Source organism: Acanthochromis polyacanthus, chromosome 20 (assembly GCF_021347895.1).
Source record: "Acanthochromis polyacanthus isolate Apoly-LR-REF ecotype Palm Island chromosome 20, KAUST_Apoly_ChrSc, whole genome shotgun sequence".
NCBI classification, from domain to species: domain Eukaryota; kingdom Metazoa; phylum Chordata; class Actinopteri; family Pomacentridae; genus Acanthochromis; species Acanthochromis polyacanthus.
Window position 1 is genome coordinate 30219796 of NC_067132.1, and position 12424 is coordinate 30232219.

At 43.4% G+C, this 12424-nt stretch overlaps 1 protein-coding gene across 1 annotated transcript in view; it reads right to left on the reverse strand.

Moving 5' to 3' along the window:
- Positions 1-12424, reverse strand: part of LOC127531351 (programmed cell death 1 ligand 1-like) — a 30786-nt gene that overhangs the window by 11422 nt on the left and 6940 nt on the right. The window contains exons 3-4 of the mRNA XM_051940471.1: positions 4093-4452; positions 3729-3995 (exon numbers count right to left, since the gene is read on the reverse strand). Coding sequence (XP_051796431.1) covers positions 3729-3995; positions 4093-4452 — 627 coding nt within the window. The remainder of the gene's footprint in view (positions 1-3728; positions 3996-4092; positions 4453-12424) is intronic.

Below are 12424 nucleotides of genomic sequence, written 5' to 3' on the forward strand. Positions count from 1 at the left end.
GTCCAGCAGTGAAGCCTCAACATCTGCATCAACATCAGCAGTGTTCAGCTTCTCAGGGAGGACTGTGGCAGCAGTTTGACACTCGGGTTTTGGCTTCTCAGAGCAATCACAGCAAACACAGATACATGGAAGAAAAAGTGATCCCAAGGAGCGAGGACCCTTTGCTTTGGTGGAAAAAAAACCGAGAGAGCGTTTCCACTACTGAGCAGAAAAACAGTTTGTCCTTCACAGTTAAGAAGACCAACTCATACAGAGGTCTACAGATTAAAACTGAGGCTCTAATAAGGAAACATCAGTGAATTTAATCCATTCTGTTTGTTGCAAATAAACTTTGGCTCGTGGACCAAATCTTTAAAATGACCAAAGTTTTTATAATCAGGCAGCGTTCACTCACCTCCTCTGGAAACAGTCAGCATCCACAGAAACATCACAAAAAGCATGAAAAGGTTCATCCTGATCAGAATTCCTGCTTCACGTCAGGTTGCAGAGCAGATCTGGACAGTAGAGACTGAACTTCTTCCAGCCACCAAGGTGTTCAAGTAGCTGCTCAGCTGATTGCAGAATGACGGGAAAGATGGTGTTCCACCATGTTAGTTTTTTCAGGGGAAGTTTAAGATTTCTTTAAAAAACAAAAATGCGTACTTATGTTAGTAATGGAAACACTGAAATAAAGATCAGCTCTTAAGTTTGTATTTTTTAATACTTTATTTTTTCATTGACTACATTATTTCTGACATTTTGTGTACATTTTTTGTTTACTGTAAACTTCCCAACAAGCTCTAAAGCAGCAGAAAGTCACTCCACATCCACATTAAAGTTCGTCCACATTAATGCATCTGTGAGTTTAATACAACAGATCTGCTGCAGAAAGTGAACTGGAGACTGGAGAGGATTAAAAAAGAAAAGTGAGAGCAGATGAGAGATTGATTTCAGCAACATCCAAAGTTGACAGAGAAACACACAGACTCCTTCATGCTGTTTCTTTATTCTCTGAGTGCTGCTGAATGTGATCAAAGGTTTGTTCTGTGGAACATGAACACCTTTTCTTGGTTTTAGCTGCTTTTATAAAACCTAAACCTCCAGTCAGAGACACTGAAGATGATGATGTCAGAAGAGCATGATGGGAAATCTCCCAGCAGTCTTCAGCAGGACTCCTCCCACCTCCAGGTGTTCAGTCACCTGTGATCAACAACCAATCAGCTGCTGAGGATTTCTTTCCTTCCACATTCATGGGTTTTCTTGGGAGAAGGATCCAGTTTGTCTGCTGCTGCTTCAACCTCCATGTGAGTCTTTTTTTTTTAGGCTGAGCTGCTGATGCTGATTGAGGCTTTTTTGAAGCTTCAACACTTCATTCTAAACATGCTGGAGTAGGACATCTAGTGGTCGATAAACCAAGGGAAATGAAGACGTTTACTGGTTCATGGATTGTTTTGGATTTGATTCATCATGAACATTCAGCTGCTCTAGATGATTGTCTGCTTTATGGTGGAAACAATAATAATAATATTACTATTAATAATAATGAGGATAACTATTGAAGAGCATGTTTATTTGCCGTGTTTGTCTGTAACCCTGTATGCTCTTTATTTATATTTTGGAGTTAGGAGACATTCAAATGGTTCTGCTACATTCATGAGGTGCTCTATAAACACACTCTGATGTAATTTTCACACAGACAGATTATATTATGGGTTTTGGAAGTTTCGTGCATCACGATATCGATCAGTTCTTTGGAAAACTCGTGAATACCAACAACTTCCATGCATGTATGTAGATAACAGAACATGTTGCAGTGTTTTTACATCTAGATCTAATAATGTCGATGTCCGTTGGTGTTTCTGTTGACAGCATTTTATTTTGTCTAATTTCACTTCCATGTCGACGGTTTTCCTTCTCTTTGAAGCACTGCCAGCAGAAGAGTCTGACTTAGAGGTTCAGGTGATTCATTGACAATTGAAGCACTTTAACTGCTTCAAACATTATTAGCCACGGGACCAAACCACGCCTCGGCACAGTGGATTCACACGTTTACAACAGCAGAACGTCTGCTCTCTCCAGCTAAATGCCAACTGTTTCTGGTGTTTACTGATGTTTTGACAGCAGATACAAACCTCTGAGATGAAATGTAAACACGAGTAAAAGGCTACAGCTGAAACAAGCAATTTATTGAAGAAAACGGAAAAATATCACATACAGCGTTTCACCACAAAACCTAAAATCCTCCGTGCAAAGCAGGTTGAGGGGAAGAGATGTGACGTCAGAACAGGAAGTGCTTCAGACGAGCAACGCCGAGCAGCAGGCAGCCTCATTATTTGGAACACTGGGAGGCATTTTACGCACCAATTAGTACCTTTTTGGAAAAGATTTAAAATGACGTGAAGGAAAACACCAAATTTAGGCACAATAAATAAGATTACAATGTTTTAGAAAAATAAAGTTCTTTGCTTCTGTCATGTTTTTACTACGGCTACAAACGTTTTAAATATGGAGGGGAACGTGTCCAATAAATGTCTCCTGAGCTCTAAAACCAGGAGCTCATGGACAGCAGTAACTAAGCCCAGCTTTGTCACTGACAGATACACAAATAGATGGACATAGATACACACAAATGTCACAATAAAGTAAAACAGTGTTCAGTACACAGCCAGCAGTCTGTGCTGTAACAGAAAGGAAGTTCATCAGTTTCCACAGTTAACCAGCCTGTGTCCTACAGCAGCTTCATAAGTTCTGGAAATTTACTGAACTTTTATTGTTCCTGAAATCATTCCAGGAGTCCGATCAGGCCACCAATGTGAAAAAAATCTACATTTACAGTCCAGGTACCAACTAGTTAACACTTAAAAACATCACAGCAGAGTTTAACTGGTGCAGAAGCTAATTTGTCCTGTTTGTTTCTCTTCTTCTCTGTATGACATTCATTTCTGTTTACATTCCTTTGTGCAGTCAGACCTCAGAGTTCTGACACGTTGCTTCAGCAGAAGATCTTCCTTCATTTTTATCTTCAAGTCTGCAAACACAGTGAAATATAATTAAGCACCAAAACACACCAATCTAAAACAGACTTTAATTTATTCTCCTTCAGTGCCAAATGTTTTAAAATAAACCTTCACAGCAATCATGACTGCTTCATTTGATTTCCTTTTATCTTCATTGCAGTGTCTTTAGTGTTTTCCATTAATGTTGTTGAATTCTAAATTCAAAATTGGTTCTAACTTCACGTCAACAGTTTGTCCCCTCACATACCGTTTATTAGAAAAGGTCTACTTACATAAATTCATTATTGTTTAATCTTCTTGTGCTGTTTTCTTGTTGACCTGAGAAATATTCAGAGTCCAGAAGATATGATCAGTACAGAAAACATACAAGACATTGATTCCAAAGTGAAGAAAGAACATCTTCTTACCTTTTATATATTTATAGTAGAGTAACAGACTGACTGCTGCTGCTGTGATTAGAACAGGTAGAATCCCAGCGACTATGAATCCTCCATTGACTGATTTCCCTGAAATATAAAAAGATTCAGTTAATTTTCTGTCTCTGGAAGCTCCATGATGGAGTTTTGTGATCTTTGATGTCTGCAGGTCAAACACATCTTCCAGATAATCAGAGGAACTTTTGCTGTTTTACCTCCACTTATCTTCACAGAGGTGTCACTTATCAGCGTCTCCTCAGCATTACTGAGTTGACAGGTGTACATTCCCTCCTGCTCTGAACATAAGTCCACTTACTTGTTCTAGACAGAGAGGCCGTCATGTTGTTTCTGCGGGTTTTGACGGTGCAGCTGTAGACCAGATCAGTGTCATTATCTGAGAGGATCAGAGAACTACTGATGCTGTAAAGCTGCTCTTCATTCTGCTGGACTGTGGTTGTGTTGTGGAGGTTGATGTTGGATGGAGGTGTGGTGGACCAGGTGAGCTCAGGTTGAGGGTAGATCCCCTCTGAGCTGCAGCTCATCCTGTTTTCTACCTGCTGGATGTTCACCTCCTGGACTGGAGCTGGAAAAGAGAAGAAAAGAGGCACTTTTCTCTCGTATATTGCAGATAAATTCCTAAAAACTCAGGAGTTCCGTGTGGTAGTTGGTATTTCTCATACCGTCCACTTTAACGTTGACAAATGAACTGTTGTTTTCGTTCATGGTGCTGGTACAGCACTGGTATCTTCCTTCATCCTGAACCTTCACTCCTGTCAGCTGCAGTGAGGCGTTTCCTCTGGAGATCTGGTCCTTGAACAGTGACGTCCTGTTTCTGTACATCTGGTGCTGATGTTGAAGCTGGTCCTGGTTGTCGTAATAAGAGTGGGTACAAAAGTCTCCGGCTGTCAACTGAAACCAGTCGATGAAGACTCGAGTATCGGCCTGGAAGCTGCACGGTAAGATGCATCTCTCCATAAAAACACAGGACACCTCAGTATCTGCAACATCAGGTAAAGACCATGTTAGTGAGAGACTCAGACCTGCATCAGAAACAGCGTTTGTCCCGTCTGTTACTGAGAAATAACTAAAAATAAACAGTGTTAAAGAGCACTCTACAAGAGAAAACAACAAAGAAAACAACAACCAGACCATCCAGAAATGTCCAATAAGAACAGAACATTAGAACTAACAGGTCTGTAAAAATGAGTTTTCATGAGTTCAGGTCCCTCGATCTCCACAGTTTCTGATCACTGAAACTTCAAGAATAAACATTTCTGGGAGTTGTGGTTGTTAAAAGACGATAAAGTCCCAAAACCTCCTCGAACACACAAAGCTAACCAGTAAATGTTTAATTAGTGGAATACTCATTTGTCCTCATAATACTTTGTTGTAGCAGTTAACACCTACTGAAAGCCAGAAAAACTAATATATCCAACTTCAAAGTTCAATATTCTAAGAGTTTTAAAACAAAAATAAAAATCTACGTATAATTGGGCTCATCTGGTCAGATTTAAGGGATCTGTTCAAAGGATTTAAATACATTTCATTCTATAGATTTATTTAAGTGTTATAAGTTTAAGTCTATTAATATAATATAATTCAATTGTAGAATCATTTTTTAATCTCCATCCATCCATCCATTTTCTTCCGCTTATCCGGGGCCGGGTCACGGAGGCAGCAGGCGAAGCAGGTCGTTCCAGACGTCCCTCTCCCCAGCAACGCTTTCCAGCTCTTCCTGGGGGATCCCGAGGCGTTCCCAGGCCAGACGAGATATATAATCCCTCCATCGAGTTCTGGGTCTACCCCGGGGTCTCCTCCCAGACGGACGTGCTCGGAAAACCTTCAAAGGAAGTCTCCCTGGAGGATCCCAATCAGATGGCCAAACCACCTCAACTGGCTCTTTTCGATGCGAAGGAGCAGCGGCTCTACTCCGAGCTCCCTCCGGATGTCTGAGCTCCATCTCTAAGACTGAGTCCAGCCACCCTACGGAGGAAGCTCATTTCGGCCGCTTGTATCCGTGATCTTGTTCTTTTGGTCACTACCCAAAGCTCATGACCATAGGTGAGGGTTGGAACGTAGATGGACTGGTAAATCGAGAGCTTCGCTTTACAGCTCAGCTCCCTCTTCACCACGACGGTTCGGTACAATGCCCACATTACTGCTGACGCCGCACCAGTCTGCCGGTCCATCTCTCGCTCCATTTTCCCATCACTCGTGAACAAAATCCTGAGATACTTAAACTCCTTCGCTTGGAGAAGCAACTCCCCCCTTACCCGGAGGGAGCAATCCACCGGTTTCCGGCAGAGAACCATGGCCTCGGACTTGGAGGTGCTGATCCGCATCCCTGCCGCTTCACACTCGGCTGCAAACCGCTCCAGTGCGTGCTGGAGGTCACGGTGTGAGGACGCCAACAAAACCACATCATCCACAAAAAGCAGAGATGCGATCCTGAGGCCCCCAAACTGAAAACCCTCCCCACCATGACTGCGCCTTGAAATCCTGTCTATGAAAACCACAAACAGGATTGGAGACAAGGGGCAACCCTGGTGGAGTCCAACACCCACCGGAAACGTGTCTGACTTAGTGCCGAGTATGCGGACACAGCTCTCACTTTAGTTGTACAGGGCAACGAGCCCGGGACCCCATACTCCCGCAGTGCCCCCCACAAAGCCCCTTGGGGGACACGGTCAGAGGCCTTCTCCAGATCCACAAAACACATGTAGACTGGCAGGCCATACTCCCATGACCCCCTCAGCAGCTCTGCAAGGGTAAAGAGCTGGTCCGCTGTTCCACGACCGGGACGGAATCTGCATTACTCCTCCTGAATCTGAGGTTCGACTATTGGTCGGATCCTCCCTTCCAGCACCCTAGAGTAAACTTTCCCGGGGAGGCTGAGAAGTGTGATACCGCGATAGTTGGCACACACTCTCCGATCCTCGTTTTTGAAAATAGGGACCACCACCCCAGTCTGCCACTCCACAGGTACTGTACCCGATGCCCACGCGACATTGTATAGACGTGTCAACCAAGACGGTCCAACAATGTCCAGAGCCTTCAGCATGTCAGGGTGAATCTCGTCCACACCTGGCGCCTTGCCACCGAGGAGCTTCTTAACTACCTCGGTGACCTCTGCCATGGATATGGATGAAGATCCCCCCGGAGTCTTCAGGCTCTGCCTACTCCATAGAGGACGTGTTTACTGAGTTCAGGAGTTCCTCGAAGTGCTCTTTCCACCGCTCAATGATATCCCCAGTACGGGGTCAACAGTTCTCCATCCCGACTGTACACAGCCTGAGCGAAGCCCTGCCTCCCCATCCTGAGGTGTCGAACGGTTTGCCAGAACGTCCCCGAGGCCGACCGAAAGTCCTTCTCCATGGCCTCCCTGAACTCCACACCTGAGTTTTAGCTTCCACAACCGCTACAGCGCCCTTTTGGCCAGTCAGTACCTGTCAGCTGCTTCGGGAGACACCCGAGCCAACCAGGCTCGAAAAGTCTCCTTTTTCAGCCTGACGGCCTCCCTCACCCCTGGTGTCCACCAGCGGGTCTTTGGATTGCCGCCGCGACAGGCACCAGTGACCTTCAGACCACAGCTCCTAGCAGCTGCTTCTGCAATGGAGGCTTTGAACATGTACCACTCAGAATCCATGTCCCCAACCTCCCCCGGGATACAGGAGAAACTCTTCCGGAGGTGGGAGTTGAAAACCCTACGGACAGGGTCCTCCGCCAGACGTTCCCAGTTCACCCGCACTACACGTTTGGGTTTACCAGGTCTGTCCGGCAGTCTTCCCCGCCATCGGATCCAACTCACCACCAGGTGGTGATCAGTTGACAGCTCTGCACCTCTCTTCACCCGAGTGTCCAAGACATACGGCCGCAGGTCTGACGATACAACTATAAAGTCGATCATCGACCTTTGGCCTAAGGTGCTCTGGTACCAAATACACTTATGAGCAACCTTATGCTCGACCATGGTGTTTGTTATGGACAATCTATGACTAGCAAAGAAGTCCAATAACAAAACACCACTCGGGTTCAGATCGGACAGGCCGTTCCTCCCAATCACCCCCCTCCAGGTTTCTCCATCGTTGCCCACGTGAGCATCGAAGTCTCTCAAGAGAACTATGGAATCCCCGGGCGGTACCCCTTACAGGACACCACCCAGAGACTCCAAGAAGGTCGAATACTCTGAACTCCTGTTCAGCGCATAAGCACAGACAACAGTCAGAGTTTTCCCCTCTGCAACACGAAGTCGCAGAGAGGCGACCCTCTCGTTCTCCGGGGAGAACTCCAACAAAGCGGCGCTCAGCCGGGGGCTTGTGAGTATCCCCACACCCACCTGGCGCCTCTCACTTTGGGCAACTCCGGAGTAGGAGAGAGTCCAACCCCTCTCAAGGATTCTGGTTCCAGAACCCTTGCTGTGCGTGGAGGTGAGCCCAACTATATCTAGCCGGTATCGCTCCACCTCCCGCACCAGCTCAGGTTCCTTCCCCGCCAGTGAGGTGATGTTCCACGTCCCCAGAGCTAGTTTACGTCACCAGGGGGTGGCACGCCCAAGGGCCCGCTCCTGCCTACTGCCCGGTGGACATAGCACCCGACCCCGACTTCCTGCCCTGTAGGTGGTGGGCCTACTGGGCGGTGGTCCCGTGTTACTTCTTCGGGCTGTGCATGACCGAGCCCCACGGGACCCCAAGGCTCGGCCACCAAACGCTCTTCAACGAGCTCCCCCCAGGCCTGGCTCCAGGGGAAGGCCCCGGTTTCCCTAACCCGGGCGAGGTAGCGGCTTTAGCATTTTCTGTTTTTATCGAGGTCTTCTGAATCGCTCTTGGTCTGGTCTCTCACCCAGGACCAGTTTGCCTTGGAAGACCCTACCACGGGCTTATGCCCCGGACAACATAGCTCCCAGGATCACCGAGAAACTCAAACCCCTCCACCGCGATAAGGTGGCGATTCGACGTTTTTTTTTTAATGTCATGAAGAGAAACTGTCAGATTTGTGCTCTGTTTTGTTTCATTTCTCTCCTTTCTAAAGGGCTGAACCACGAAGTGGTTCGCTTCATGGTTTCACTTGTTGATCCACTGATAGGAGCTGAAATGATGGAAAACAAAAATACAAGAATGAAGCAACTAAGATGATGTTTTCCTCACTGAGTTTCCTCCAAGCAGCTCTCCTCCTGTTTGTTGGAGTTGTGACGGTGCAGCTGTAGACCAGATCAGTGTCATTATCTGAGAGGATCAGAGAACTACTGATGCTGTAAAGCTGCTCTTCATTCTGCTGGACTGTGGTTGTGTTGTGGAGGTTGATGTTGGATGGAGGTGTGGTGGACCAGGTGAGCTCAGGTTGAGGGTAGATCCCCTCTGAGCTGCAGCTCATCCTGTTTTCTACCTGCTGGATGTTCACTTTACGAACTGGAGCTGGAAAAAAGCAAACAAACAAATGATGCACGGTAGAGTTACTAATAATTTGAGGTTAAATTGAACTATTAAACAACACATTGATTTATTTTCTATACTTTTATCATACCGTTAATTTGTAAGTCAATAATAGAAGTCTTGTCTCCGTGGACGCCATTTGTGAAGCACATGTATGTGCCTTCATCCTGAACCTTCACTCCTGTCAGCTGCAGTGAGGCGTTTCCTCTGGAGATCTGGTCCTTGAACAGTGACGTCCTGTTTCTGTAGATCTGGTGCTGGTGCTGATGTTGAAGCTGGTCCTGGTCGTTGTAATAAGAGTGGACACGACGTCCTGTTGTCAAATGAATCCAGTAGATGACGACTCGAGGAGCGATCTGGAAGCTGCACGGTAAGATGCATCTCTCCATAAAAACACAGGACACCTCAGTATCTGCAACATCAGGTAAAGACCATGTTAGTGAGAGACTCAGACCTGCATCAGAAACACAGCGTTTGTCCCGTCTGTTACTAAGAAATAATAACTAACCCTCCTGTTGTCTTCATTTATGGGCACCAAAAAATATTGTTTCCTTGTCTGAAAAAAAATCAGTCAAAAAAATCCCCAAATTTCTGAAAATTTGCAAAAACTTCAGGAAGAAAATTCCAATAATTCCTTAAAAGTTTCCCTTAAAATATATTTTGAAAAAATACATCAAATGTTGCAAAAAAATTCTTGTAAATATTTTTAAATAATTAGTAAAACTCTTCCAAAAAAATCCTAAAAACATCTAAAGTGATTAAACATATATCAGTAAAACTTCTAATAATTTCTTTCAGAACTTTCACAGAAAAATTTATTTTTTAATTCTTCTTTTTCCAGCAATAAATATTCAGAAATTTCCCAAAAATGTTGCAAATGTGGACATCAGAAGCTTCACTGTGAAAATATTTTTTTCTCCACATTTTCAAACTTTGAAACGGGTTAATTTGACCCGCAGGACGACATGAGGGTTAAACTGAACTACGATGCAATAAATGAATACAACAAGATTGACTTCAAATCAACAGAACCAGGACGTCTGTAAAAGTGAGTTTTTCGTACTTCAGGTCTTTTAGTCTGCACAGATTCTGATCTTTGATCTGATTCTTGAAACTTGAAGAGGTTTAGATTCCTTAATGTTTCTATTAATAGCTGGTAGATGTTTGACTGCTGGAATGTTTTGTTGCTGAAGTTTACACGGACTGAAAACTAGAAAACCCGGTATGTAGAACTTGAAGGTTCAAAGTTTTATTTCAGAGTTTTAAAACATTACAAACAGAGCATAGTGCTCCTCCAAGACTGTTCGTTCCTCAGTTTTGTATTCATAAATCATGGTAACATAGAATCTGGCCGTTTAATATAGATCCAAACACAAACTAGCTAAATAAAAAAACATCACTTTGCACTGAGCTCAGGTGTGTGTTCTGCTGTGTACGTTATGTACGGATACCGAACTGTGTGACCTAAATATGCAGCGGACGGCAGGAGTTGATGCAGGTAACTGACACAGTGTTCACTTGTTGTCATGGTAACGGTAACGCCGTGTCGGCCGCTATGTCTCGCAATGGGAGATCCTTAACAAATCCGTGGATCTAGACTATAAGCTGCACCACTGCCGAGTCTAATCAGGTGGTCCTTGTGTCATTGCTGAGCGTCCCTGAAAATTTCGTCCAAATCCATTATTCTGTTTTTGAGTAATGTGGCGGACAGACGGACAGACGGACGGACGGACAGACGGACGGACAGACGGACGTCACATAACTCCACCAAGGAACACTATAACATATTAAAAACTAAAACATAATACTGCTTGTCTTTCAAAGATCTATTCTGCTGGATTCATGAGGCTTTATCAACAGAATTAGAATCTAATATTTCATTCATAGTTATTTGTATCCCATCAGAAGAACAACTCACAGATTTATCTTTTTTTCATTGTTTATCTTCCATCTCTAAATGTCCTCGCTCATCCTCTGTTCAGTCGACTGTTCTCAGCCAATCGGCTGCTGTGGATCTCTACCTGTCATTTAAAGCCCGTTCTACATGAACCAGTCCACATGACAGATGACTCATGGCGGTTCGTTGACTCTGACGTCTTGCTAACAGAAACAGTGTTTGTCGCTGTTTATGTTGATTTACATGAATTTAAAATGAATGAAGGTGAAAATCACAGATCAGCTGTGTCGCATTTTAAACGCCGTCCTGTTGTAATGAGCGCTGTTGTCGACTGTTTAAACTCATATATTTATCACAAATCTGTGTTTCTGTGATTCAGAACAAACTGCCCCTTTCTGCAGGTTTGATCACCTGGACCGGCCTTGTGATGTCGTTCTCTGCCAGAGAATTTCTCAAACAATGTTGCATTGTTTCCATCTCCTGCTACCAGCTTATCTGTAAGTTCAGAGTTTTTTTAAACACCCAAACCTGTTCCCTCCTGCTCTCATACAAGACTCAGCTGCTTGAACCTGAGTCTGTAACGAGGATTTATCAATTAATTCCAGTCGTCGTTTACTTGTACGTCAGCAGGAAACAAATACTTTCCAACACTAACAGTTATTTTTATATCTAAGTGCTCCCAAATATGCTTAGAAATGATGACAGAAAAGGATCAGATCTGTCAGCTGGTTAAAAATGAAGAAAAGTACAGGAGTTTATCTGCTCTAACATCTGACTGAGCCTGTTCCTGAAAGAGGAAGCCTTTTATAAATAGCTGATGACTGCTGTTAGGTGTAAACGTGCACAGCTCTGTCTACTGTGGATGTTTGATGCTGCACGTATTTAATAAGACTGATTTCTTCAAAGCTTTTTGATTGTAAAAAAGCCGCAAACAAAGCCGACACAAACATTTGAATTTATCTCTGTGATTTGTGCAGTTTTTTGTGCTGTATTTTCTTTTCTATACTTAATAATTTCACATAATTCTGTGGATCAGAAGTGAGAAATATGGTCTTTCAACATCTAGTAGTCAATAATTTGCTTTTAGAACACAAACAAGAAACAGAAATGAAGTTTTTCATTGAAGTTGTGTGTAAATGTGCACAACTCTCTTTCACATTTATCCTGTTGTTGTTTGATGCTGAAGATATTTAACCCTCATGTCGTCCTGCAGGTGAAACTGACCTGTTTTAAAGTTTGAAAATGTGAGGAAAAATAATATTTTCCCAGTGAAACTTCTGATGTCCACATTTTCAACATTTTTGGGAAATATTTGAACATTTTTGGTGGAAAAAAAGAAATGCTAAAAATGTTTTCTTTAAGAACATTCACATAAAAATCAACCAAAATCCAGCGAAATTCACTGGATTTTGGTTGATTTTTATGTGGATGTTCTAAAAGAAAACAGAAGTTTTACTGACATATATGGAATCACTTTAGATATTTTTAGGATTTTTTGGGAGATTTTACTAATTTTTTGAAAATATTTATAAGAGTTTTCTTCCCAAATTTGGGGGATTTTTAAAATATAACTTTTAAGGAATTATTGGATTTTTCTTCCTGATTGTTTTGCAAATTTCCAGAAATCTGGGGAATTTTTGAACATTTTTTTGGTGGAAAAAAAAGACAAATGTTAAAAATGTTTTC